At 61.3% G+C, this 26,371-nt stretch overlaps 2 protein-coding genes across 2 annotated transcripts; both read left to right on the top strand.

Annotated features, from left to right (window-relative positions):
• Positions 1-180: 180 nt before the first annotated feature.
• Positions 181-7,693, top strand: LOC308232643 (histone lysine demethylase PHF8-like; the record flags this gene model as incomplete). The annotated part of the gene is given in 11 exon segments (XM_080639874.1): positions 181-265; positions 443-492; positions 495-521; positions 2,411-2,496; positions 2,940-3,052; positions 4,131-4,390; positions 5,883-5,978; positions 6,251-6,360; positions 6,618-6,803; positions 6,806-6,962; positions 7,053-7,693. Coding segments are annotated over 11 exon segments (1,259 nt in total), but the record flags the coding sequence as incomplete, so codon positions are not given.
• A 2,379-nt stretch (positions 7,694-10,072) lies between these two features.
• On the top strand, positions 10,073-26,123 carry LOC308232644 (E3 ubiquitin-protein ligase HUWE1-like; the record flags this gene model as incomplete). The annotated part of the gene is made up of 29 exons (XM_080639875.1): positions 10,073-10,282; positions 10,370-10,468; positions 11,153-11,359; positions 14,793-14,945; positions 15,054-15,116; positions 15,488-15,565; positions 15,670-15,717; positions 15,833-15,901; positions 16,015-16,114; positions 16,231-16,331; positions 16,416-16,566; positions 16,662-16,789; positions 16,899-17,039; positions 17,131-17,242; positions 17,325-17,450; positions 17,540-17,641; positions 17,730-17,810; positions 17,951-18,057; positions 18,159-18,336; positions 18,888-18,979; positions 19,081-19,292; positions 19,386-19,443; positions 19,544-19,720; positions 22,998-23,243; positions 23,354-23,487; positions 23,754-23,854; positions 24,325-24,534; positions 25,301-25,517; positions 26,000-26,123. Coding segments are annotated over exons 1-29 (3,660 nt in total), but the record flags the coding sequence as incomplete, so codon positions are not given.
• Positions 26,124-26,371: the final 248 nt, after the last annotated feature.

Below are 26,371 nucleotides of genomic sequence, written 5' to 3' on the forward strand. Positions count from 1 at the left end.
GGGCCCCCGCAAGCCCCCCCCCCCCCCTGCGCCCCCCCGATGAGGGGGAGGCCCCCAAACCCCCCCAGGAGGAGGAGGAGGAGGAGGAGGTGAGGGGGGGGGGAGGAGGGGATATGGGGGGGGGGGTTTGGGGGGGACCCCATTAATGGTGGTTTCCACACCCCCCCCCCCCCCCCCCAGTTGGACCCCCCAGTTCCAGCCCGGAGGAGACGGATCCTGATTCCGAAGGGGACCCCCAAATCCTGCTGGCCAATGGGGGAGCTCGGTGAGGGGGGGGCTGGGGGGGGCACTGGGCAGGTCTCAGATGGGGTTCAGGGGGTCCCCACTGACCCCCCCCCCCCCTCTTCTGGCCCCCTCCCCCCCCCCAGGTCTCGTCGCAGCCGCCCAGGAGCCCGTTGCGGGGGGTCCCGAGTGCCCCCGTCCCCCCCCTGCTCCCCCCCAGCCCCCCCCTGGACCTGGACTCCGAGGAGGATTTGCAGATTGATGAGACCCCCCCCGGCGCGGCCCCCGGCGCCTGCCCCGTGAGAAGGGACCCCCCTTGCGCCCCCCCATTGCACCCCAATAGCACCCATTGCACCCCAATACCCCCCCATTGCACCCCAATAGCACCCATTGCACCCCAATACCCCCCCGTTGCACCCCAATAGCACCCATTGCACCCCAATACCCCCCCGTTGCACCCCAATAGCACCCATTGCACCCCAATACCCCCCCATTGCACCCCAATAGCACCCATTGCACCCCAATACCCCCCCATTGCACCCCAATAGCACCCATTGCACCCCAATACCCCCCCATTGCACCCCAATAGCACCCATTGCACCCCAATACCCCCTGTTGCACCCCAATAGCACCCATTGCACCCCAATGCCCCCCCGTTGCACCCCCATTGCACCCCAATAGCTCCCATTGCACCCCAATACCGCCTGTTGCACCCCTATTGCACCCCAATCCCATCCCATTACACCCCAATACCCCCCCATTGCACCCCAATAGCTCCCATTGCACCCCAGTACCCCCCCATTGCACCCCAGTACCCCCATTGCACCCCAATAGCACCCATTGCACCCTAATGCCCCCCGTTGCACCCCAATACCCCCCCATTGCACCCCAATAGCTCCCATTGCACCCCAGTACCCCCCCATTGCACCCCAGTACCCCCATTGCACCCCAATAGCACCCATTGCACCCTAATGCCCCCCCGTTGCACCCTAATGCCCCCCCATTGCACCCCAATACCCCCCCGTTGCACCCCAATAGCACTCATTGCACCCCAATGCCCCCCCGTTGCACCCCAATAGCACCCATTGCACCCCAATACCCCCCCGTTGCACCCCAATAGCACCCATTGCACCCCAATGCCCCCCCGTTGCACCCCAATAGCACCCATTGCACCCCAATGCCCCCCCGTTGCACCCCAATAGCACCCATTGCACCCCAATACCCCCCGTTGCACCCCAATAGCACCCATTGCACCCCAATACCCCCCCGTTGCACCCCAATAGCACCCATTGCACCCCAATGCCCCCCCGTTGCACCCCAATAGCACCCATTGCACCCCAGTACCCCCCCATTGCACCCCAATAGCACCCATTGCACCCCAATAGCACCCATTGCACCCTAATGCCCCCCCGTTGCACCCCAATACCCCCCCATTGCACCCCAATAGCTCCCATTGCACCCCAGTACCCCCCCATTGCACCCCAGTACCCCCATTGCACCCCAATAGCACCCATTGCACCCTAATGCCCTCCCGTTGCACCTCAACGCCCCCCCATTGCTCCCCTATTGCAACCCAATACCCCCCCATTGCACCCCAATAGCACCCATTGCACCCCAACACCCCCCATTGCACCCCTATTGCAACCCAATAACCCCCATTACACCCCAATACCTCCCATTGCACCCCAATACCCCCCCGTTGCACCCCAACACCCCCCGTTGCACCCCTATTGCAACCCAATAACCCCCATTACACCCCAATAGCACCCATTGCACCCCTATTGTACCCCAATAGCTCCTATTGAACCCCAACACCCTCCATTGCACCCCTATTGCACCCCAATACCATCCCATTGCACCCCAATACCCCCCCATTGAACCCCAATACCCCCCATTGGCACCCTAATACCCCCCTTGCACCGTCCCCATGGGCACCCCAATACCTCCCTTGCCCCCCCCGACTTTGGGCACCCCATAACCCCCCCATATCAGGGCCCCCCCCATCACCCCCAAATCTCTCCCCATCTCCTCTTATCCCCCATTAACCCCCCCCCCACTTTTGGGGTGCCCCCCCCTTGGATCCCCCCCTTCACCCCAATCCACTTTTAACCCATTGCCCCCCCCATTTGGGGGTGTTGGGGGGGGTCCCCCCTTTGGTGACCCCCAAATCCCCCCCCCCCCCCCCCAGGGCTCCCCCGGAAGCTGCCCCGGGCCAAGCCCTGCTCTGACCCCAACCGCGTGCGGGAGCCGGGGGAGGTCGACTTCGACATCGAGGTGAGGGGGGGGCCGGGGGGGGTCCCAGAGGGGTTATGGGGGGCTTGGGGGGGGTCCGGGGGGGGGGGGGGTTGGGGTCTGGGGGGGCATTGGGGGGCTTTGGGGGGGGTTCGGATGGGTTTCGGGGGGTAATGAGGGGGTCTCAAAGAGGTTATGGGGGGGTCCAGGGGGGGCTTTGGGGGGGGTTCAGAGGGGTTTTGGGGGGGGGATAATGGGGTGAGCACTTGGGGGGGTCCTATAGAGGTTATGGGGGTGTCCCGGGGGGGGTTTTGTGGGGGTGTGGGGGGGCACTGGGGGGGTTTGGGGGGGATTCAGAGGTGTTTGGGGGGAGATAATGGGGGGGCACTGGGGGGGTCTCGGTGGGGCCAGGGGGGTGCATTTGGGGGGGGGTTGGGGCTATTTTGGGGTCCCAAGGCTGGGTTTGAACCCCTCCCCCCCCATAGGAGGACTATACCACTGAGGAGGAGGAGGGGGGGGCCGGGGGCAGCGCTGCCGGGATCCTGGACCTGCTCAAGGCCAGTCGGCAAGTGGGGGGCTCCGAGTACCCCCAGCTCAGGTGGGGGGGGCACCAAGGGCTTGGGGGGGTCCAAAAGTGGTTATGGGGGGGTCCAAAGGGGGGTTGGGGGGGTCACCATGGGGTTTATGGGGTTTGGGGGGCTCCTTTGCAGATGTTGATGTGCTTATGGGGGGGGGGCGCTGGAGCTGGCTTTCGGGGGTCCCCATGGGCTTTGTTGGGGGGGGGTCCCTCGTTGACGTTGGGGGTCCCAATTACCCAAGAGCATATTGGGGGGGGGGGGCTCTGTGTATTTTGGGGGATCCCTTTGTGCTCTGGGGCTTCCTTTGTGGGGTGCCCCCCTCATCAACCCCATAGACCCCCATTAACCCCATTAATCCCCATAGACCCCATTAACCCCCATAGACCCCCATTAACCCCATAGACCCCAATAGATCCCCATTAACCCCATAGATGCCCATTAACCTCTATAGACCCCCCATAGACCCCTGTTAAACCCCATAAACCCCCCATAGACCCCCATTAACCCCCATAGACCCCCATAAACCCCTATAGATCCCCCATAAACCCCCATTAAGCCCCATAGACCCCTATAGATCCCCCATAGACCCCCATAAACCCCTATAGATCCCCCATAGACCCCCATAAACCCCCATAAACCCCTATAGATCCCCCATAGATCCCCATAAACCCTCATAGATCCCCCATACACCCCCATAGATCCCCCATAGACCCCCATAAACCCCCATAGATCCCCCATTGACCCCCACAGGTCCCCCATAGACCCCCATTAAGCCCCATAGACCCCCATAAACCCCCATAGATCCCCATAGACCCCCATAGATCCCCCATAGACCCCCATTGACCCCCACAGGTCCCCCATAGACCCCCATAAACCCCCATAGATCCCCCATAGACCCCCATAGATCCCCCCATAGACCCCCATTAACCCCCATAGATCCCCATTAAGCCCCATAGACCCCCATAAACACCCACAGATCCCCCATAGACCCCCATTGCCCCCCATAGACCCCATAGATTCCCATAAACCCCCATAGACCCCCATAAACCCCCATAGATCCCCCATAGACCCCCATTAACCCCCATTGCCCCCCCGCAGCGAGGCCCCCGCCTCCCCCAGCACGCGCGAGGCCATCCAGGGCATGCTGTGCATGGCCAACCTGCCCGCGGGCACCCCCCTGGGCCCCCCCCCGTGGTGGGCGGGGGGGGCAGGCCCCGAGCGGGCCGGGGGGGGCCCTGCTGGCGTAGGGGGGGGCCCCCGACGCCCCCCCCCGGCCCCCCGGAGCACGGACAGCGAGGATGAGGCCAGCCTGGATGAGCAGGACAGCCTGGGGGCTTGCTTCAAGGATGCCGAGTACAGTGAGTGCGGCCTGGGGAGGCCAGAGGGGGTTTGGGGGGGTCCCCATTGGGTTTGGGGGGGGTCCAAAGGGGGTTTGGGGGGGTTCAAAGGGGGTTTGGGGGGTCCCCATTGGGTTTGGGGGGGTCCAAAGGGGGTTTTGGGGGGGGTTCAAAGGGGGTTTTTGGGGGGTTCAGAGGGGGTTTGGGGGGGTCCCCATTGGGTTTGGGGGGGTCCAAAGGGGGTTTGGGGGGGTTCAAAAGGGGTTTGGGGGGGTCCCCAGTGGGTTTGAGGGTCCAAAGGGGGCTTTGGGGGGTCCAAAGGGGTTTGGGGGGGTTCAAAGGGGGTTTGGGGGGGTCCCCAGTGGGTTTGAGGGGTCCAAAGGGGGTTTGGGGGGGTTCAAAGGGGGTTTGGGGGGGGGTCCCCATTGGGTTTGGGGGGTCCAAAGGGGGTTTGGGGGGGTCCCCATTGGGTTTGGGGGGGTCCCCATTGGGTTTGGGGGGTCCAAAGGGGGTTTGGGGGGGTTCAAAGGGGGTTTGGGGGGGTCCCCATTGGGTTTGGGGGGTCCAAAGGGGGTTTGGGGGGGTTCAAAAGGGGTTTGGGGGGGTCCCCAGTGGGTTTGAGGGGTCCAAAGGGGTTTGGGGGGGTTCAAAGGGGGTTTGGGGGGGTCCCCATTGGGTTTGGGGGGTCCAAAGGGGGTTTGGGGGGGTTCAAAGGGGGTTTGGGGGGGTCCCCCATTGGGTTTGGGGGGTCCAAAGGGGGTTTGGGGGGGTTCAAAAGGGGTTTGGGGGGGTCCCCATTGGGTTTGGGGGGTCCAAAGGGGGTTTGGGGGGGGTTCAAAGGGGGTTTGGGGGGTCCTCATTGGGTTTGGGGGGGGTCCAAAGGGGGTTTTGGGGGGGGTTCAAAGGGGGTTTGGGGGGGTTCAAAGGGGGTTTGGGGGGGTCCCCATTGGGTTTGGGGGAGTCCTCATTGGGTTTGGGGGGGGTCCAAAGGGGGTTTGGGGGGGGGGGTCCCAAAGGGGGTTTGGGGGGGTTCAAAGGGGGTTTGGAGGGGTCCCCATTGGGTTTGGGGGGTCCAAAGGGGGTTTGGGGGGGTTCAAAGGGGGTTTGAGGGGGGTCCCCATTGGGTTTGGGGGGGGTCCAAAGGGGGTTTGGGGCGGTTCAAAGGGGGTTTGGGGGGGTCCCCATTGGGTTTGGGGGGGTCCAAAGGGTTCTGGGGGGGTTCAAAGGGGGTTTGGGGGGGTCCCCATTGGGTTTGGGGGGGTCTCCAAGGGTTCTGGGGGGGTTCAAAGGGGGTTTGGGGGGTCCTTTGTAGCTGTTGATGTGCTTATGGGGGGGGTTGGAGCTGGGTTTGGGGGGGTCTCCATGCATTTCAGGGTGCATTTAAGTGGGACCTGAGGGTTTGGGGTGCCCCTGGGTGACCCCCAATGGCTCAAAGGGGTATTGAGGGGGGGTCTCCATAGATTTTGGGGAGAGCCCCTAATATTACCCCTCCTTTACCTCCTGCCCCCCCCAGTTTACCCCTCATTGGAGTCAGATGAGGACGATCCAGCCCTCAAATCACTGCCCAAGAAGAAGAAGGTCACAGACGATGCCCCTTGGAGCCCCAAAGGTTGTGGGGGGGGGCGTCCCCCTTTGCTGGGGGGGGCACATAGGGATGGGGGGCGCCTATAGAGATGGGGTTTGGGGGTTTATAGGGGCTGGGAGGGTTTGGGGGGGTCTTTGGGTCTCTATTACCATCTCTGGCTGCTTTGGGATGGGTTGGTTTTAGGGGGGGATCTTTGTGGTCCCCCCCAATTGGGGGGGTTCCCCCCATTATAGGGGTGCTTTTACCCCCCCTATAACCGTGTCCCCCCCCTTCCTTCCCCCCCCCCCTCCCCCCAGCCCGGGTCACCCCCTCGCTGCCCCGGCAGAGCCGCCCGGTGCGGGAGGGGACGAGGGTGGCATCGGTGGAGACGGGGCTGGCGGCCGCCGCTGCCAAACTGGCCCAGCAGGTACCAATGGGGGGGGCTATCGGGGGGGGTATTTAAGGGGTTCAAGGGTGAGTTTTGGTGATGGGGGGCAGTTAAGAGGGCTCAGGGGGTAGTTGGGGGGCCGGGAGGGGAAGTTATGGGGTGTCAGGGGATAATAGGGGGGGCGGTGAGGGGGTGTCAATGGGTGCAGTTGGGACCCTAAGGGAGGTGTTGGGGGTCTTTGGCTCTCCCAATGTGTGTGTATTGGGGTACCCCTTAACCCCCCTCCCCCCCCAAAGGAGCACCGGAAGCTGCAGCGCAGGAAGGGCCCAGCCAAGCGCCGCCCCCCCTCACCCCCTTCCCCCGAGGAGGAAGAAGAGGACGAAGAGGAAGAGGAAGAACCGGAACCGGAGCCGGAACCCGAAGGGGACCCCGAAGGGGACCCCGAACCTGAGCCCGAGGTCGAGCCCCCCCCGGAGCCTCCCTACCCCCCAGCCTGGCTGACCACGAGTACACGGCTCGCCCTGGAGGGGGGGGGCCAGGCCTTGGGGTGCCCCAAGCGGGGCGGGCGCCCACCCCTATGGCCCCCGGAGTGTTCCTGACCCAGCGCCGGGCCCCCCACGCCCCCCCAGCGGCTGCACAGGGTAAGGGGATGGGGTTTGGGTTGTGCCCCCCCGCCTTTCCCATCCCTGTGGTCGCCATTGGGGGTAACGACCCCTCCCCCTTCATTGCAGGGAAGCGCCCCAAGAAGGGGTTGGCCACGGCCAAGCAGCGCCTGGGCAGGATCCTCAAGATCCATCGCAATGGGAAGCTGCTCCTTTAAGAGGAGGGGCGGGGCCAGGAGATTGGCCACGCCCGCGCAAGGGCGGAGCAAACATCAGGCCACGCCCCCTCTCGCGCCCCGCCAATGAGCTGCAAGGGATGGGGCGCGGTTACATTTGGCCACGCCCAGGGGCCTGTCTGAGTGGAGACCACGCCCCCACAACTGACTTAATAGAACTGAGGGGGCGTGGCCAGGCGGAAGCCACGCCCATCTTTGGCTGCGCATCACACCCCCCCTTCCACAAAGGGGCGGGGCTTCGTGGAGGCGCGCTACTCCCCGCGCCATCCAATTGGCTGCCAGCCAAGGAGTGGGCGGGACTTTGTCTCCCATTGGACGCTGCGATTGGAGGAGGCCGACCTCCCCCCCTTGGACTGGAGAAGGGGCGGAGCTTTCTCTGATTGGTCCCTGACTGGATTTCTCCTCCCTCCCCACGTGTTTTCAGGTTGATCGACGGGAGGCGGGGCCGCTTCCCATTGGCTGCCCCCGGTTTTGTAGGCGTGTCCGGAGGCCGCGGCCCCTCCCCCCCTTTTGTATTTGTTAGAATAAAAAAAAGGAAACTCAAAAAATGCCCCAAATCACTAAAATTCAGTGAACTAAGTCACGTGGACAGGCCCCGCCTGCCGCGCGCAGGGTTGACGGCGAAGTCTCGCGAGATCTCCGAGGAGCGTAACGGGCGGGAGCGCTGCTTTTCAGCTCTCGCGAGACTTCGCTTTCTCTCACTCGCTCCCTCCCTCATCAGGTGAGATCTCGCGAGATCTCGCTTCATCTCAGTACTCTGCGAGACCCTCGCACGCCGCCGCCACCCGCCGTTACCGCCGCCGAGGGAGCGGCAGCGCTGCCCCCCGCCCATTTCCTCCTCCGCTTCTCCGCCACCCCCCCCCCAGCGTGTCCCTCCTCCGGTAACTCCCGGTGGGGCGGGACCGGTCCCGTCCCCGCCTCTTCTCCGCCCCATTCTCGCGAGCCTTCGGGGCCGCCTCGCGAGATCTCGTCCGTCAGCCCGCCGGTGAGTGCCGGTGTCGGAGGGGATGGCAAAAGGGGGAAATGAGGGCGCCGTTACCGGCGGTGGGGGGAGATGATGGGGACGTTTGGCTCCTCCATGGCGGGGGGGGGGGGGCTCCGCCGTTCCTCTTTCCACCTCCCCGTATAACGATGGGCTCAATGGGAGTGCCCCCCATCCCCCATTCTCCTCATGAACTCTCGCGATAACTCCCTTCCCCTCCCCTCACGCGAGACTTCACCACCTCTACTCTCTCCCATTGGTCAGCAGCGCTGTAGCCCCGCCCACTTTCTGTCAGCGAAGCCACGCCCCCTCCCCTCCCCGCCCGTCTCCCGGCGCTCTCGCGGGACTCGGCGCTCTCGCGGGGTCTCGGCGGGGCCGCGGCTCGGGGGTTCTGTGTAAGATGTCGGCGGCAGGCGGCGGCCGGGCCCGGTGCTGACCCCCCCCATCCCCGTCCCCTTCCCCCGTTCTTCCACCGCCCCCTGTTAGCAGGTACCGCGCGGGAACGGGGAGGGGGGGCTCGGCCCACCCGCGGCTCTGGTGCCCTCAACGCGGCTGTGGGTATTGGGGGGGGGGGGAACACGAGCGGGCCCCGCATGACGGAGCCGGCCTCCCCCCCCCCTTCACTTCTACCCCCCTCCGTGACTGAGGCCCCCTTCCCCCCCCCCCCGTTATTTTTTCTCATTTAAGGCTCTTTATGAGTGTTTTAGGCCTTTCCCATTTATTTGACTCTCCCTTGTTTAATTTAGGGGCTCCCGGTTATGATTTAGGGCCTCCATCGGCATTTTTCTTCCATTATTTAGTCTCTCCCCATCTTTTAAGCCTCCCCCCCATGTTCCAGGGCTCCTTTTCCTGCTTTAGTTGTGTCCCCCCATATTTTAAGTCTCCCCCTTTATGCTTTAAGGGCCATCCTTTGGGTCTTCCCTTCACTTAGCCCCACCCCCCCCCCGGGGCTCTCGAAGCATTTAGGGGATCCCTTTTAGGGGGTTCTCTTAATTTAGGCCCCCCCTTGTCATTTAGGGGTCCCTTTGCTCCAGTTTAACCCACCCCGTCTGTAGTTTAGGGCCCCCCCCATTGTAATATCCTTAACACTTAGCAGTCCTGTTTGTGGTGTCCCCCCCAATTTAACCATTTCATACCGTATAATGATTTTGGGATTTGTTTTCCGTGTTTTACCACATGGTTTACCCTGTTCTGTCATTTTTGGACTTGTTTTCTGCGGTTTAACCCCCCCAGGTCCCCATAATTTACCCCCCCCCTTCATTTAGACCCATTTCTTAGGCTTCTCTCTCCATCCTTTGCTCTCCCACGGTTTGACCCCCCAAGACCCCCCCCCTTCAAAATCCTTTCTGCCCCCCCAAGACCTCACCCACCCCTACATTTTGCCCTCCCTCCAGTAGCACCCGGCTTCCCTCCCCCACCCCGTGGCAAGTGACTGGGACCAGGATGGACTGGTTGTGATTCCTGGTAAGACCCCCCCCTTCTTTCTCTTCTATGGCCCCCCCTATTTTGGAGGGGATTGCTTTAAAACTGGGGCTTTGAAATCATTTTGGGGGGGGTTATAAGAGAATTATGTGTTGTATTGGGGGGGTCCAGAGCTTTTTAAGGGGGGGAGCACACCAAAACTCCCCCCTTTAAGGGGGGGAAACCCGAACCCCCCCCCCGGGGAGGGCAGCCCAGGCGCCTGCCGCCCCCCCCTCCAATTTGATGCGTCACTGTCACCAAACCGGCCCTACCGGCACCACGGGGTGTGTGTGTGTGTGTTGAAGGGGGGGGGGGTTACAACCGGAGGGGGGGGCCTTGTCACAGCGTCCTTAATTAGGTCCCTAATGAGCGTTCCCTCGTTAAGGTGGCGGTGCTAATTATGGGGGGGGGGGGGTTTTGCACATTCATTGTTCAGCCGGTGGCGGCCGCGACGTCATCGGGTGCCGCCAGCACCAGCCCCGCGGCGCCCGCCGGGACACCGAGTCCCACCGGTAGCACGTGGGGAGGGGGGGGGACACACAGAGCAAACCCCCCCCATTCACCTGCTGGTTGGGGTCACCCACAGGCAGAGCACAAGGACAAAACCCACGCCCCCCCCTCCCCCCCCCCCCAAGATGAAAGTGGATCGGACGAAGCTGAAGAAAACCCCCACAGAGGCGGTGAGGGGGGGATTGGGGATGCTTTGGGGGGGTGGGTTGATTGGGGGGGGGGCATTAAGTGATGTTATGTGTGTGTGTCCCCCCCAGCCCGCTGACTGCCGGGCCCTCATTGAGAAGCTGAAGGCGTGCGGGGATGAGCAGCTGGTGGCTGAGCTGCAGCAGATCAAGACATGGAACATTGGGAAGGTTCGGGGGGGGGTACCCCAAAATATGGGGGGGTTGCCTAAATTCTAATGGGGTTGGCTCCAAGGTGTTGGGGTGGCAATGAGAGGGGCCCCAAAGTGGGGGGTGGGGTGGGGAGAATGCTGTTGGAGCCCCCCCGCAATGGGGGGTGCCCCCCGATTTCCCTGCAGGCTGTCAAAAAGGGATGAAAGGCACTCTTATTTCCCCTTAAAATGCCATAGAGACACTCCAGTTTCTTATAGCCCCCCTATAAAAGTGGGGGGGGCACCCTCGAGCACCTCAGAACACCAAGGAGGTGCCCTAATTTCTCCACAGCCCCCCCAAAGTGGGCACCCCCTTTTCCTCTCTACCCCAATTCCCCTATGGCCCCCCCGAAATAGTGGAGAGCACCCCTAGAGGAATGGGGGGCACCCCAATTTCCTCCAACCCCTCAAAAGTGACACCCCAATTTCACACTTTCCCTCCTAAAATAGCAGGGCCCCCCCCCCCCAAACCACCAAGGGGGGTACCCCAAAGTACTGGGGAGGGGGCACAGGATGCTGTATTCTCCCTTTGAGTTGGGAGTGGGGCTCAACCCACTGCATGTAACGGGGTTGGATGGGGTGGGGGGGTCCTCCTGCCCCCCCAAGCTATAGGGGGGTGGTGTCACCAGTAGCCCCCCAATGTCATGTGTGCCCCCCCCCCCAGTGCGAGCTGTACCATTGGGTGGATCTCCTGGATCGCTTCGATGGCATCCTGGCAGAAGCCGGGCGCCCGGTGGAGAACATGTCCTGGATGCTGGCCTGCGACCGGCCCGAGCGGGAGCAGCTCAAGGCCCTTCTCTTGGCTCTGCTCAACTTCACGGCGCTGCTCATCGAGTACAGCTTCTCCCGGCACCTCTACAGCTCCATCGAGGTTTGAGGGGGTCCCCGGGGTGCTGGGGGGGGGTTTGGAGAGAGGGGTTGGGTTGGAAAGGTCTGAGGAGCATCCAGTTCCAGCCACGGGTGCTTTGCTTCAATCTGGCCTTGAGCTCTGAAGCCCAAAGCTGCTTCATCCAACCCATCCGAGTGTCCTCATAGAATCATGGAATGGGTTGGGTTGGAAGGACCTTAGCATCATCCAGGTCCTACCGTGGACACCTTGCTCCAACCTGGCTTTGGACACTGGCAGGGATGGGGCATCCCAAATGTTCTCCATCCAACCCATCCCAGTGTCCTCATGGAATGGGTTGGAATGAGCTGAGGATCATCCAGGTCCAACCATGGGCACCTCGCTCCAACCTGGCCAGGACGGAGCATCCCAAAAGTTCTCCATCCAACCCATCCCAGTGTCCTCATGGGGCAAAACTTCCTTAGATCCAAGCTAAACGTTCCCTGTTCCCATTTCACCCCATCACCCCGTGTCCAGCCCTGATGGAGGGACCCCTCCAGCATCCCTGTATCCCCTTCCCACCCTGTGACTGCTCCCAGCCTGGCTCCATCCGGGCCCTGCTGCCTCCTCCCCGTGCCCTTGCTCCGTGTCCTCCTTCCATTGGGAACCCCAGAACTGACCCCAGTTCTCCCAGTGGGGTCCCGCAGAGCAGAGGGGCAGGATCCCCTCCAGGACCCTGCTGCTCCCATACCTTGGGCTCCAGCACCCACTGGAGCCGGGTCATGGGGAGCTTCTCCTCACCGACACCCCCAAGTCCCTCTCTGGATCCTTTCTCCCACTGGGAGCTGTGTCTGGAATTGCCCTGTGGGCAGCACCTTGCACTTGGCTTGGTTGAGTTCCATGAGGTTCTCATGGTCCCACCTCTCCAGATCCCTCTGGATCCCGTCCCCTTCCCTCTGGATCCCGTCCCTTCCCTCTGGATCCCGTCCCTTCCCTCTGGATCCCGTCCCTTCCCTCTGGATCCCGTCCCTTCCCTCTGGATCCCATCCCCTTCCCTCTGGATCCCGTCCCTTCCCTCTGGATCCCGTCCCTTCCCTCTGGATCCCGTCCCCTTCCCTCTGGATCCCGTCCCCTTCCCTCTGGATCCCGTCTCTTCCCTCTGGATCCCATCCCTTCCCTCTGGATCCCATCCCTTCCCTCTGGATCCCGTCCCCTTCCCTCTGGATCCCGTCCCCTTCCCTCTGGATCCCGTCCCCTTCCCTCTGGATCCCGTCCCCTTCCCTCTGGATCCCGTCCCCTCCCTCTGGATCCCGTCCCTTCCCTCTGGATCCCGTCCCTTCCCTCTGGATCCCGTCCCTTCCCTCTGGATCCCGTCCCCTTCCCTCTGGATCCCGTCCCCTTCCCTCTGGATCCCGTCCCTTCCCTCTGGATCCCGTCCCTTCCCTCTGGATCCCGTCCCCTTCCCTCTGGATCCCGTCCCCTTCCCTCTGGATCCCGTCCCTTCCCTCTGGATCCCGTCCCTTCCCTCTGGATCCCGTCCCTTCCCTCTGGATCCCGTCCCCTTCTCTCTGGATCCCATCCCCTTCTCTCTGGATCCCATCCCCTTCCCTCTGGATCCCATCCCCTTCCCTCTGGATCCCATCCCCTTCCCTCTGGATCCCATCCCCTTCCCTCTGGATCCCATCCCCTTCCCTCTGGATCCTGTCCCCTTCCCTCTGGATCCCATCCCCTTCCCTCTGGATCCCGTCCCTTTATTGCAGTGCATCAACTCAGCCACACAGCTCAGTGTCCCTAGAAACGTGCTGAGGGTTCACTTGATCCCGGTGCCCTTTTCCCCTGGATCCCGGTGCCCTTCTGTTGTGGTTTAAGCCAGTCGACGAGTCAGCCACACAGTTAGTGCTTCCCCCCCCCCCGAGGGATGGGGAGCAGAACCCAAAGAATGCAACTGCCCTGGGTTGCCATAAGAGCAGTTCAGTAACTGAGGTACAACCCAAATCACTGCTGCTACCACCACCAATAACACGGGAAAGAACAAGGGCAGAGAACACAACCCCTCAGCACCCACCGATAACTCCCCCACCCCGCAGTGATCCAGCCCTTTTGGGAGCTCTCAGTTCTACCCCGGGCATGCCGTGCTGTGCTATGGAATACCTCTTTGGCTAGTTGGGGTCAGGGGTCCTGTCCCTGCTTCCTCCTGCCTTCCCCTCCTCCCTGGCAGAGCAGGAGGCTCACAAAGTCCTTGGTCAGGGTGAACATCCTGACCAGCAACTGAAAACATCGGCTTTATCAGTATTATCCCCAGGCCGAAAATCAAAACCACAGCACTGCACCAGCTGCTAAGAGGGAGAAAAAGTGACTACTGCTGCTGCTGAACCCAGGACAGTATCCACCGCTTATCCCATGCCTTTCACGTCATGCTCAGATCCCACATTTTCAGTATACTCCGGCTCTTATCTCAGTGCAGTTACCGTAGTGCGTGGACCGATCCCTACAAAGCTGCTGGGTCCATCCGGTCAGTGATGTTTCAGAGCAGGGGAGGCTGTGTGCAGTGTGCACACTCATGAATAACCTGGGCAGTAGTGTCCATTGCTAAGTCCACCCCTCGATCATGAGTCCATCTCTGTGCTGCATCTCTGCCCTGATGGCCTGAAGTGTCCTAGGCCCACCAAGCTCAAAATAATTCACTTTTTCTCCCTCTTAGCAGCTGGTGCAGTGCTGTGGTTTTGATTTTCGGCCTGGGGATAATACTGATAAAGCCGATGTTTTCAGTTGCTGGTCAGGATGTTCACCCTGACCAAGGACTTTGTGAGCTTCCTGCTCTGCCAGGGAGGAGGGGAAGGCAGGAGGAAGCAGGGACAGGACCCCTGACCCCAACTAGCCAAAGAGGTATTCCATAGCACAGCACGGCATGCCCGGGGTAGAACTGAGAGCTCCCAAAAGGGCTGGATCACTGCGGGGTGGGGGAGTTATCGGTGGGTGCTGAGGGGTTGTGTTCTCTGCCCTTGTTCTTTCCCTTGTTATTGGTGGTGGTAGCAGCAGTGATTTGGGTTGTACCTCAGTTACTGAACTGCTCTTATGGCAACCCAGGGCAGTTGCATTCTTTGGGTTCTGCTCCCCATCCCTCTGGGGGGGGGGGAAGTACTAACTGTGTGGCTGACTTGCCGACTGGCTTAAACCACAACACCTTTTCTCCTCGATCCCAATGCCCTTTTCTATCCCAGTTCCTTTTTCCCCTTCATCCCAATATCCTTTTCCTTTCAATCCCACTTTCCCTGTTACCACCAACCCCATTGACCAGCGTCAGTCCCCTCTTAGCGACCACCACTCATCCCCCTTCTCCCTTTACGCATTGACCCCATCAAGCCATTCCTCACCCATCAATTCCACATCTCCACCCCTTCAGAGACCTGGAATGTCCCTGGGACAGCGGTGACTCCCTGGCCACGTCCCTCACTGCCTCTCCTTGTCCTTGTCACAGCACCTCACGACGCTGTTGGCCTCCTCGGACATGCAGGTGGTGTTGGCTGTGCTCAACCTGCTCTATGTCTTCAGCAAGCGCTCCAACTACATCACCCGCCTGGGCTCTGACAAGAGGAGCCCGCTCCTGTCCCGCCTCCAGCACTTGGCTGAGGTCAGTTTTGGGGGGGGGGGACAACGGGACCCCCTTTTTGGGGGGTCCCCAATGTCCCCTCCACCGTTTGGGTTGATTTTGGGGTGTTTCGATGCTGTTGCCATGTAGAGCTGGGGAGGAAAAGAGAATGGATTTGGCTTGGCCGAGTGCTGCCGGGACCTGCACATGATGGTGAGCGGTGGGGTTGGGGGGCTCCACCTGTGGCCTATCCCTGTGGGTCACATCCTGTGTCCCCCTGTCATGGCCAGGGGGGGCCCCCAACAGTGTTGTATCACCCCTATTGCATCTTGGGGTCCCCCAGGGTTTTTGTTCCCCATCTTCGTGTCCCCAAACATGACCTTGTCACCCCTCTTTTGACCCCAAATCCCATCTTGTCACCCCTCTTGTGACCTCAAACCTGGTCCTGTCACCTCTCTTGTCCCCCCTCTTGTGTCCCCAACCTGGTCCTGTCCCCCCTCTTGTGTCCCCACACCACCCGAGGAGGGGGGGACACGACAGCACCATCCCTTCTCCTCTCACCCCCATGTTCCCCCCCACCACAGAAGTACCCCCCCAGTGCCACCACCCTTCACTTCGAGTTCTACGCCGAGCCGGGTGTCGAGGTGAAGGTGGACAAGAGGGTGAGTGATGGGACACAGGGGACATTTGGGGACATGGGGGGGGGCTATAACACTGGACCCCCTTAACCCCCCCCCTTTACCCCCCCCTTTACCCCCCCCAACAGGCCACCAGCACCACCCTACACTACATCCACATTGAGCAGCTGGACAAGGTGAGCGTTCGGGGGGGCAGCATTGATTTTCGGGGGGCTCTGCTTCAATTTGAGCCCCCTTCCCTAACCCCCCCCATTTTTCCCTCTGCACCCCCAATTTCCCCGTGCCCCCCAGATTTCAGAGAGCCCCTCGGAGATCATGGAGTCGCTCACTAAGATGTACAGCATCCCCAAAGACAAGCAGGTCAGTGGGGCAAGACTAAGGGCGCAGCCATGGGGTTCGGGGGGTGAAATGCTCTGGTGACCCCCCAAATCCTCCCTGACCCCCCCCCAAATCCTTTGGTGTCCCTCCCCCAGATGCTTCTCTTCACCCACATCCGCCTGGCCCATGGCTTCTCCAACCACAAGAAGCGGCTGCAAGCGGTGCAAGCCCGACTCCACGCCATCTCCATCTTGGGTAGGGGCTTCTTAAGGGTTAATGAAGGGGGGTTTTAATTAGGGGAGGGGGGGGTTTAATTGGGGGGGGTGATTTTAGGGGGGCTTTTTTAGGTGACCCCCCCTTTCCCTTTGCAGTGTACTCCAATGCTCTGCAGGAGTCAGCCAACAGCATCCTCTACAACGGCCTCATCGAGGAGCTGGTGGACGTGCTCCAAATCACTGACAAGCAACTTATGGTGCGGATGAACCCCAAATTCACCCTGCCAGCACCCCCAAAACCACCCCCAACCTCACCCCGTGTTCTCTGTGTACCCCCCCAGGACATTAAAGCAGCTTCCTTACGGACCCTCACCTCTATTGTCCATCTGGAGCGAACCCCAAAGCTGAGCAGCATCATCGACTGCACCGGCACCGCTTCTTACCATGGTTTCCTTCCCGTCCTGGTCCGCAACTGCATCCAAGCCATGATCGGTGGGTTCCTGGGCATCCCTGTGGGATAGGGGGGGTCCCTTGAATGATTGTGGGGGGGTTAAACCCACCCTAACACCCTCCTGGCCCCCCCCCAGACCCCTCCATGGAGCCCTATCCCCACCAGTTCGCCACCGCGCTCTTCTCCTTCCTCTACCACTTGGCCAGTTACGACGCCGGCGGTGAGGCTTTGGTCTCCTGTGGCATGATGGAAGCACTGCTAAAGGTGAGCCCTGAGCTACCCCAAGGGGTTGGGGTCTCCCTTGATGTTTTGGGGATCCCCTTTAATCCTTTCTATTGCTTTATTTCTTCCCCCCCCCCCCCCGCCAAAAAAGGTGATCAAGTTCTTGGGGGATGAGCAGGACCAGATCACCTTTGTCACCAGAGCCGTGCGGGTGGTGGATCTCATCACCAACCTGGACATGGCAGCCTTCCAGTCCCACAGCGGCCTCTCCATCTTCATTTACCGCCTCGAGGTAGCCCCCCCGCATCCCCTCACCCCCGTTTTGGGGGTCTCTGCGTGTCTTTTTTGGGGTGCTGAGGCTCTTCCCCCCCCCCCCCCCCCAGCATGAGGTGGATTTGTGCCGCTGCGAGTGCCCCTTCGTCATCAAGCCCAAGGTCCAGCGTCCCTCTGCTGCCACCCTCCCTGAGGGCGAGGAGATGGAGACGGACATGGAAGGTGAGCAGAGGGACAACAGAAAGGGGGGGGGGTGACACCCCCATTGATGTCACCCCCTGCAATGTCATTGTCACCCCCATAGTGACAGACGTGGCCATGGAGAGCAGCCCCGGTCCCTCGACTGAAGCCCGACAGGAGCCAGCCCCATCCTCAACCACCACTGCTGTGCCCAGCACCAGCGCTGCCACCACCTCCTCCCCACGCGGGGGTAGGGGACACCTTGGCACTGGGGACAATGGGGACACCATGGGGGGGGGACACACTCACACCTTTATATGTGGGTGTGCCCCCCCCCAGGAGTCCAGTGCATCCCTCAACGCGCCGCCCTGCTCAAATCCATGCTGAATTTCCTTAAGAAAGCCATCCAAGATCCCGCTTTCTCCGACGGTATCCGCCATGGTGAGTATTCCCCAATGTCCCCCAGCATCAGGGCAAGGGGGGGGCATCACCTCCTCACCCCTTTGTATGTGACCCCCCCACAATGAAGTGATGGACGGCTCGCTGCCCACCTCCCTGAAGCACATCATCAGCAACGCCGAGTATTACGGTCCCTCGCTCTTCCTCCTGGGTGAGCTTCACCCCCCAGACCCTAAAGAGGGATTTGGGGGGGGGGATATGGATGGGGAAGGCTTTGGGGACCCCCCCCAAAAGACATTCCAGCCGCCCCCCCCCTCCTCAGTGCCCCCCGTCTCTCTCCTCCCGCCGCAGCGACCGAGGTGGTGACGGTCTTCGTGTTCCAGGAGCCTTCGCTGCTCTCCTCCCTGCAGGACAACGGCCTCACCGATGTCATGCTCCACGCGCTCCTCATCAAGGATGTGAGTGTGCATCCATCCCCTCCCCCCCCCCCCTTTCCTTTTCCCACTTATCCGTAGGGATCATTCCACGGTGATGGATCCGTTCCCACCTTTTCCATAAGGTCCCTGCCACTCGGGAGGTGCTGGGTTCGTTGCCCAACGTCTTCAGCGCCCTTTGCCTCAATGCCCGCGGGCTCCAGTCCTTTGTGCAGTGCCAGCCCTTCGAGAGGCTCTTCAAGGTGCTGCTGTCCCCTGACTACCTCCCGGCCATGCGGCGAAGGCGCAGCTCAGACCCCCTGGGTGAGCCCTGGGGGGGGGGCCCTTTGCTTTGGGGGGGGGTCTTTAGCTTCAATAAGAAGGGGTTTAGATGGAGAAGGCTTAAAGGGGATCTGATTGTGCTCTATAAGGGCCTGGCAGGGGGATGGAGCCAGGAGGTGGCTCCCAGGGGATGGGAGAAGAGGGACCAGCCTCAGGGTGCACCAAGGGGGAGGGTTGGGGGGGATTGGCAAGAGGTTGTCCTTCAAAAGAGGGATCAGGGCTTGGAACAGGGAGAAGAGGTGCAATCGGCATCGTTGGGAGTGTTCCCAGTGTGTGTGGATGAGGCTTTTAGTGCCATGGGTAAAGGTTGGATTTGATGATCCCAAAGGTCTTTTCCAACCTGATTGATTCCGTGATTCTCAATGCCATTGGGAGCTTGATCCCTACGTGAAAAGAAGCGCTCTCGCTGCTGTTACCCCGCTTCTCATTGGGGGTTGATCACTTTTAGGCCTCTCCTCCCTATTTTGGGGACCCCCCCCCTTTATGTGTTCTAACAGCGACCCCCCCAAACCCCTTCTGTTCCCCCCCAACAGGAGACACAGCATCCAACCTGGGCAGCGCCGTGGACGAGCTGATGCGGCACCAGCCCACCCTCAAGACTGATGCCACCACTGCCATCATCAAGGTGATACTGGGAGGGGGGGGACAGGACACACTTGAAGGTACCAGGACACCCCCCCCCTTTAAAAGGACCCCCCCTTGCTAACACTTTCCCCTTTCCTATAGCTCTTAGAGGAGATTTGCAGCCTGGGCCGGGACCCCAAATACATTTGCCAGAAGCCCTCGATGCAGAAAGCGGATGGGACAGCAGCAGCCCCCCCCCCGCGCTCCCCCCACGCTGCTGAGGAAGCCTCCAGTGAGGATGAGGAGGAGGAGGAAGTTCAGGCCATGCAGAGCTTCAGTGCTACCCAGCAGAGCGAGGCCGAGCCCAGCCAGCAGTGAGCAGTGTGGTGGCGGGGGGGGGGACACAACAGGGGACATTGAGGCGGGGGGGGACACACTCAATGCCCCCCCTTTCTCTTTGCTTTCAGGGTGGTGGGCACCGAGGAACGAATCCCTATCCCCTTGATGGATTATATCCTCAATGTGGTGAGGAAACAGCGGGACCTCCCCCCTTTAGGGGCTCCCTGGGATGTTTGGGACTCCCCGACCCCCACAATTCCTCCTTCCCCCGTTCCCTGTTTCCCAGATGAAATTCGTGGAGTCCATCCTGAGCAACAACACCACAGACGATCACTGCCAAGAGTTCGTGGCCCAGCGGGGGCTGCGGCCGCTCGTCACCATCCTGGGCCTTCCCAACCTTCCCGTCGACTTCCCGACGTCCGCAGCCTGCCAGGCCGTGGCCGGGGTCTGCAAATCCATCCTGGTATGGGAATGGAGGGGGACACCCCATAATGAAGGGGATGGGGGACCCGAAAAGGGGGGGTGGAGAGCGGGAGGGCGCTGGTGCCATTCCCCCCCCTCCAGGTAAGGGGTAATTGAGATCCCAGTAAGGGAATAATGGGATGGGGGGGGGTCCTGGAAAGGTGAAGGGAGAACTTCCCAAAAAGGGGAAATGTGGATTTTTCCCTCTAAATTCCGATTTTTTTTTTCTCGAATTTCAATTTTTTTCTTTCAAATTCAAATTTTTCCATTTTATTTCTTCCAAATCTCTGTTTTTTCCATTTCCAATCTGGATTTTTCTCTTGAAATTCCCATAATTTCTATATTCATGTGGATTTTTCCACTGTTTTTTGGTATTTACATCCAAATTTAGAGATTTTCTTGTCTAAATTCAAGATTTTACCTCCAAATTTTCAGTTTTGCCATCAAATTTGGGGATTTTCCCCTGCCAGTTTCAGGATTTCCCTCAGTTTCGTTTGTGTTTTCTCCAATTTTCATTCTCTTCCTGATAACAAGTTTTATTTCTTTGAGTTTTTCTGAGTTCTCTTGTTTTATTCTCAAAATTTTAAGGTTTGTTCCCAAATATTAACGTTTTTCCCCCCAAATTTTAAGGTTTTCCTTCCAAATTTTGTATTTCCTTCAAATTTTCTATTTTCCACCCTTAATTTTAATTCCCACCTGAAAATTTTGAGGGTTTGCTTGCAAATATTCAGCTGTTTTTCTTGTCTCCCTTATTTCCTCTCCTTCCTTTTCGTCTTCCTTCTCTCATTCCCTTTCCCCCCCCCTTCCTTCCCTTTCCCCCTCCTTCCTTCCCTTTCCCCCCCCCTTCCTTCCCTTTCCCCCCCCTTCCTTCCCTTTCCCCCCCTTCCTTCCCTTTCCCCCCCTTCCTTCCCTTTCCCCCCCTTCCTTCCCTTCCCCCCCCTTCCTTCCCTTTCCCCCCCCTTCCTTCCCTTTCCCCCCCCTTCCTTCCCTTTCCCCCCCCTTCCTTCCCTTCCCCCCCCTTCCTTCCCTTCCCCCCCCTTCCTTCCCTTCCCCCCCTTCCTTCCCCTTCCCCCCCCTTCCTTCCCTTCCCCCCCCTTCCTTCCCTTCCCCCCCCCTTCCTTCCCTTTCCCCCCCCCTTCCTTCCATTCCCCCCCCCTCCTTCCCTTTCCCCCCCCCTTCCTTCCCTTCCCCCCCCCTTCCTTCCCTTCCCCCCCCCTCCTTCCCTTTCCCCCCCCCTTCCTTCCCTTTCCCCCCCCCTCCTTCCCTTCCCCCCCCTTCCTTCCCTTTCCCCCCCCCTTCCTTCCCTTTCCCCCCTCCTTCCTTCCCTTTCCCCCTCCTTCCTTCCCTTTCCCCCCCCTTCCTTCCCTTCCCCCCCCTTCCTTCCCTTCCCCCCCCCTTCCTTCCCTTCCCCCCCCCTTCCTTCCCTTCCCCCCCCCTTCCTTCCCTTTCCCCTCCTTCCTTCCCTTTCCCCCCTCCTTCCTTCCCTTTCCCCCTCCTTCCTTCCCTTTCCCCCCTCCTTCCTTCCCTTTCCCCCCCTCCTTCCCTTCCCCCCCCCTTCCCTTTCCCCCTCCTTCCTTCCCTTTCCCCCTCCTTCCTTCCCTTCCCCCCTCCTTCCTTCCCTTTCCCCCTCCTTCCTTCCCTTTCCCCCTCCTTCCTTCCCTTCCCCCCTCCTTCCTTCCCTTTCCCCCTCCTTCCTTCCCTTCCCCCCCCTCCTTCCCTTTCCCCCTCCTTCCTTCCCTTTCCCCCTCCTCCTTCCCTTTCCCCCTCCTTCCTTCCCTTTCCCCCTCCTTCCTTCCCTTTCCCCCTCCTTCCTTCCCTTTCCCCCTCCTTCCTTCCCTTTCCCCCCCCTTCCTTCCCTTCCCCCCCCTTCCTTCCCTTCCCCCCCCCTTCCTTCCCTTCCCCCCCCCTTCCTTCCCTTTCCCCCTCCTTCCTTCCCTTTCCCCCCCCCTTCCTTCCCTTCCCCCCCCCTCCTTCCCTTCCCCCCCCTCCTTCCCTTCCCCCCCCCTCCTTCCCTTTCCCCCCCCCTTCCTTCCCTTTCCCCCCCCCTCCTTCCCTTCCCCCCCCTTCCTTCCCTTTCCCCCCCCCTTCCTTCCCTTTCCCCCCTCCTTCCTTCCCTTTCCCCCTCCTTCCTTCCCTTTCCCCCCCTTCCTTCCCTTCCCCCCCCTTCCTTCCCTTCCCCCCCCCTTCCTTCCCTTCCCCCCCCTTCCTTCCCTTCCCCCCCCCTTCCTTCCCTTTCCCCCTCCTTCCTTCCCTTTCCCCCCTCCTTCCTTCCTTTCCCCCTCCTTCCTTCCCTTTCCCCCCTCCTTCCTTCCCTTTCCCCCCCTCCTTCCCTTCCCCCCCCCTTCCCTTTCCCCCTCCTTCCTTCCCTTTCCCCCTCCTTCCTTCCCTTCCCCCCTCCTTCCTTCCCTTTCCCCCTCCTTCCTTCCCTTTCCCCCCTCCTTCCTTCCCTTCCCCCCTCCTTCCTTCCCTTTCCCCCTCCTTCCTTCCCTTCCCCCCCCTCCTTCCCTTTCCCCCTCCTTCCTTCCCTTTCCCCCTCCTTCCTTCCCTTTCCCCCTCCTTCCTTCCCTTTCCCCCTCCTTCCTTCCCTTTCCCCCTCCTTCCTTCCCTTTCCCCCTCCTTCCTTCCCTTTCCCCCTCCTTCCTTCCCTTTCCCCCTCCTTCCTTCCCTTCCCCCCTCCTTCCTTCCCTTTCCCCCTCCTTCCTTCCCTTTCCCCCCTCCTTCCTTCCCTTCCCCCCTCCTTCCTTCCCTTTCCCCCTCCTTCCTTCCCTTCCCCCCCCTCCTTCCCTTTCCCCTCCTTCCTTCCCTTTCCCCCTCCTTCCTTCCCTTTCCCCCTCCTTCCTTCCCTTTCCCCCTCCTTCCTTCCCTTTCCCCCCTCCTTCCTTCCCTTTCCCCCTCCTTCCTTCCCTTTCCCCCTCCTTCCTTCCCTTTCCCCCTCCTTCCTTCCCTTTCCCCCTCCTTCCTTCCCTTTCCCCCTCCTTCCTTCCCTTTCCCCCTCCTTCCTTCCCTTTCCCCCTCCTTCCTTCCCTTTCCCCCTCCTTCCTTCCCTTTCCCCCTCCTTCCTTCCCTTTCCCCCTCCTTCCTTCCCTTTCCCCCTCCTTCCTTCCCTTCCCCCCCCCTCCTTCCCTTCCCCCCCCTCCTTCCCTTCCCCCCCCCTCCTTCCCTTCCCCCCCCCCTCCTTCCCTTCCCCCCCCCTCCTTCCCTTCCCCCCCCCCCCTTCCCTTTCCCCCCCTTCCTTCCCTTCCCCCCCCTTCCTTCCCTTTCCCCCCTTGCCCCCCCAGACGCTGTCCCACGAGCCCAAGGTGCTGCAGGAGGGGCTGCTGCAGCTCGAGGCCGTGCTCTCGGCGCTGGAGCCCCTGCACCGCCCCATCGAGGCCCCGGGGGGGTCGGTGCTGCTGCGGGAGCTGGCGGGGGCCGGCAGCGTCCCCGATGCCACCCTCTCGGCTCAGGCCACCCCCTTGCTCCACGCCCTCACCGCTGCCCACGCCTACATCATGATGTTCGTCCACACGTGCCGTGTGGGGCAGGTAAAGGGGGCCCCCCCCCTCCATACACCCCATTTTGGGGGGGTACCCATTGCAATGGGGGGGTTTAATGAGGCTTTTTGTGTGTGTGTCCCCCGCCCTCCGCCTCCCAGAGTGAGATCCGAGCCATCTCCGTGAACCAATGGGGCTCCCAGCTGGGATTGAGCGTCCTGGGGAAGCTGAGTCAGCTTTACTGCTCCTTGGTGTGGGAGAGCACGGTGCTGCTGTCCCTCTGCACCCCAAATAGGTGGGGGGGGCTTGGCGGGTGGAGGAGCATCTTAAAGGGGGTTTGGGGGGGTTGAGGAGGGGCTGTGGGGGCATGGAGAGGGTTTTGGGGGGCTGGGGGGGGGGTGAGGACCATCTTGGGGGCCTGGGAGGGGTTTGAGGGGTGCAAATGAATGGGGAAGAGCATCCTCACCCCTATGGGATATGGTGGGGGGGGGTCTTTGGGGGTGCTGAGGCTCCCCCCCCCCATCCCATGGAGCACCCCAGTGACCCCCATTCCCCCCCCAGCCTCCCCCCAGGCTGTGAGTTCGGGCAGGCTGACATGCAGAAACTGGTACCCAAGGAGGAGAAGGCGGCCCCCAGTCCCCCCCAGGGCGGGAAGAGGGCAGGTAGGAAGGGGGGGGTCCAGGGGGTGAAGGGGGGGGTCCAGAGGGTGATGGGGGGGTGGTTTTGGGGGGTGTTTCTATTGGGAGGGGTGAATCTTGAATGGAAAAGGGTTGAGAGCATCTTGGGGGGGGGAAGTGGGGAAAGGGGGGGGTCTTCAGGGTGAGGGGGGAGTCTTAAGAGGGAAAAGGGGGGGTCTCATAGGGGATTGGGGTCTTTGGAGGGGGGTGTTTAGTAATGGGGGGCTCTAGAGGTAGGGAGGGTCTTTGGGGGGGTTTCTAGTGTAAGAGGGGGCCTTTTGGAGGGTCTTAGAATGCGGGGGCATCATTCGGGGGGCCTATAGGGAAAAGGGGGGTTAAGAAGCCTTTAGGGGTGGGGGGGCCTTTGGGGGGGGTCTTTAAGAGGGAAGGGGGTGTCTGTAGGTTATGGGGTGAGCACTTTGGGGGTGCTCACCTTTACCCCCCCCATTCCGCAGAGGGTGAAGCAGAGACCCCAGTGCCGGGGGGCTCTGGGAGTGCGGGGGACCCCCCCCCAGCACAGGGCCTATTGGAAGGGATGGGGCTGGAGAGCGAGGCTCTGGCCCCCATGGAGACGGACGAGCCCAGCGCCACTGACCCCAAGGCCAAGGCCAAGATCACCCCGGCCATGGCTGCCCGCATCAAGCAGATCAAGCCCCTGCTCTCCGGTAAGGCCGGGGGGGGGCACCCCCAAAACCAGCCCTGGGAGTGCTGGGGAAGGGGGGAGGTTGGAGTGGGGGGGCCCAAAGTGGGGTCTGAGGGACTGCAGGGATGGAGGTGCTGGGGGTTGAGGGCTCCATGGGCTGCATTTGGGGGCTGGATTTTGGGGTCCCTTTGTGGGTGTTTGGGGTCCCTTGGGGGGGGTTTAGGGCTGTGTTTTGGGGTCCATTGGGGGGTGTTGGTTGCTGTATTCCGGTGTCACCTGGGGCTGTATTTGGGTCCCTTGGGGCTGTATTTGGGATCCTTTGGTTCTGTATTTGGGGTCCCTTTGGAGGTGTTTGGGGCTGTATTTGGGGTCCCTTAGGGCTGTATCTTGGGTCCCTTTACGGGTGTTCGTTGCTGTACTTGGGGTCCCTTGGGTCTCTATTCAGGGTCCCTTTGGTCTGTACTTGGGGTCCATTTGGTCTGTACTTGGGGTCCCCTTGGGTCTGTATTTGGGGTCCATTGGGGCTTTATTTGGGGTCCATTTGGTCTGTATTTGGGGTCCATTTGGTCTGTATTTGGGGTCCCCTTGGGTCTGTATTTGGGGTCCATTGGGGCTGTATTTGGGGTCCATTGGGGCTGTATTTGGGGTCCATTGGGGCTGTATTTGTTGTCCCCTTGGGGCTGTATTTGGGGTCCCCTTGCGTCTGTATCTGGGGTCTTGGGGCTGTATTTGGGGTCCCTGGGCCTGCACTCGGTGCCCCTTGTTGCTGAGCCCTCCGTTCCCCGCAGCCTCGTCGCGCCTGGGCCGGGCCTTGGCCGAGCTCTTCGGGCTCCTGGTGAAGCTCTGCGTGGGCTCCCCCGTGCGGCAGCGCCGCAGCCACCACGCGGCCGCCGCGGCGCCGGCCCCGACCCCCGCGGCCCGGGCCACGGCCTCGGCCCTCACCAAGCTCCTGACCAAGGGGCTGAGCTGGCAGCCGCCCCCGTACACCCCCACCCCGCGCTTCCGGTGAGGGGCGGGGCTTCAGGGGGGTGGAGCCAAGGGAGGGGCCAATGGGAGTGGGGGGTGGAAGGGGCGGGGCTTAAGGTGGGGCTTGGGGGGGTGGAGGCAAATGAATGGGGTGTGGCTTGTGTGGGGGTGGAGCCAATGGAAGGGGCGGGGCTTAAGTACCTGTGGAACCAAGTGAAAGGGGTGGGGTTTAGGCGTGGGTGGAGTCAATGGGAAGGGGCGGGGCTTGCATGGGGTGGGCATGGCCAATGGGAGGGGAAGGGCCAATGGTGGGGCTGCAAGGGGTGGAGCCAAGAGATGTAGAGGGGCTGGGATGGCGTTTGTGGGCGAAGCCAAGGGAAGGGGGTGGAGCTAAGGGGAAGGGGCGTGGTCTCCTCCCCAGTAGGCGGGTTTTGTGGCCTCTGCCCCTAGGATAGGGGAGGAGCAGGGTCCATGTGTGGGGCCTGACGCCCCCTCTTCCACCCCCTCCTCTTCCTCCTCAGCCTGACCTTCTTCATCTGCTCCGTGGGCTTCACCTCTCCCATGCTCTTCGATGAGCGCAAGTTCCCCTATCACCTCATGCTGCAGAAGTTCCTCTGCTCGGGGGGCCACAACGCCCTCTTTCGAGTGAGTCCAGCCCCAAACCTAACCCTAGGGGGGCACAAATACCCCCCCTTAATACCCCCCCCCATTATAATCCCTATCCCCCAGGACCTTCAATTGGGCCCTGTCCATGGGAGGCAAAGTACCGGTGGCAGAAGGCTTGGAGCATCCCGACCTTCCCGATGGCACTGGGGAGTTCCTGGACGCGTGGTTGATGCTGGTGGAGAAGATGGTGAACCCCAGCACGGTGCTGGAGTCCCCCCATGCGCTGC

Source organism: Psittacula echo (assembly GCF_963264785.1).
Source record: "Psittacula echo genome assembly, contig: SCAFFOLD_183, whole genome shotgun sequence".
NCBI classification, from domain to species: Eukaryota; Metazoa; Chordata; class Aves; order Psittaciformes; family Psittacidae; genus Psittacula; species Psittacula echo.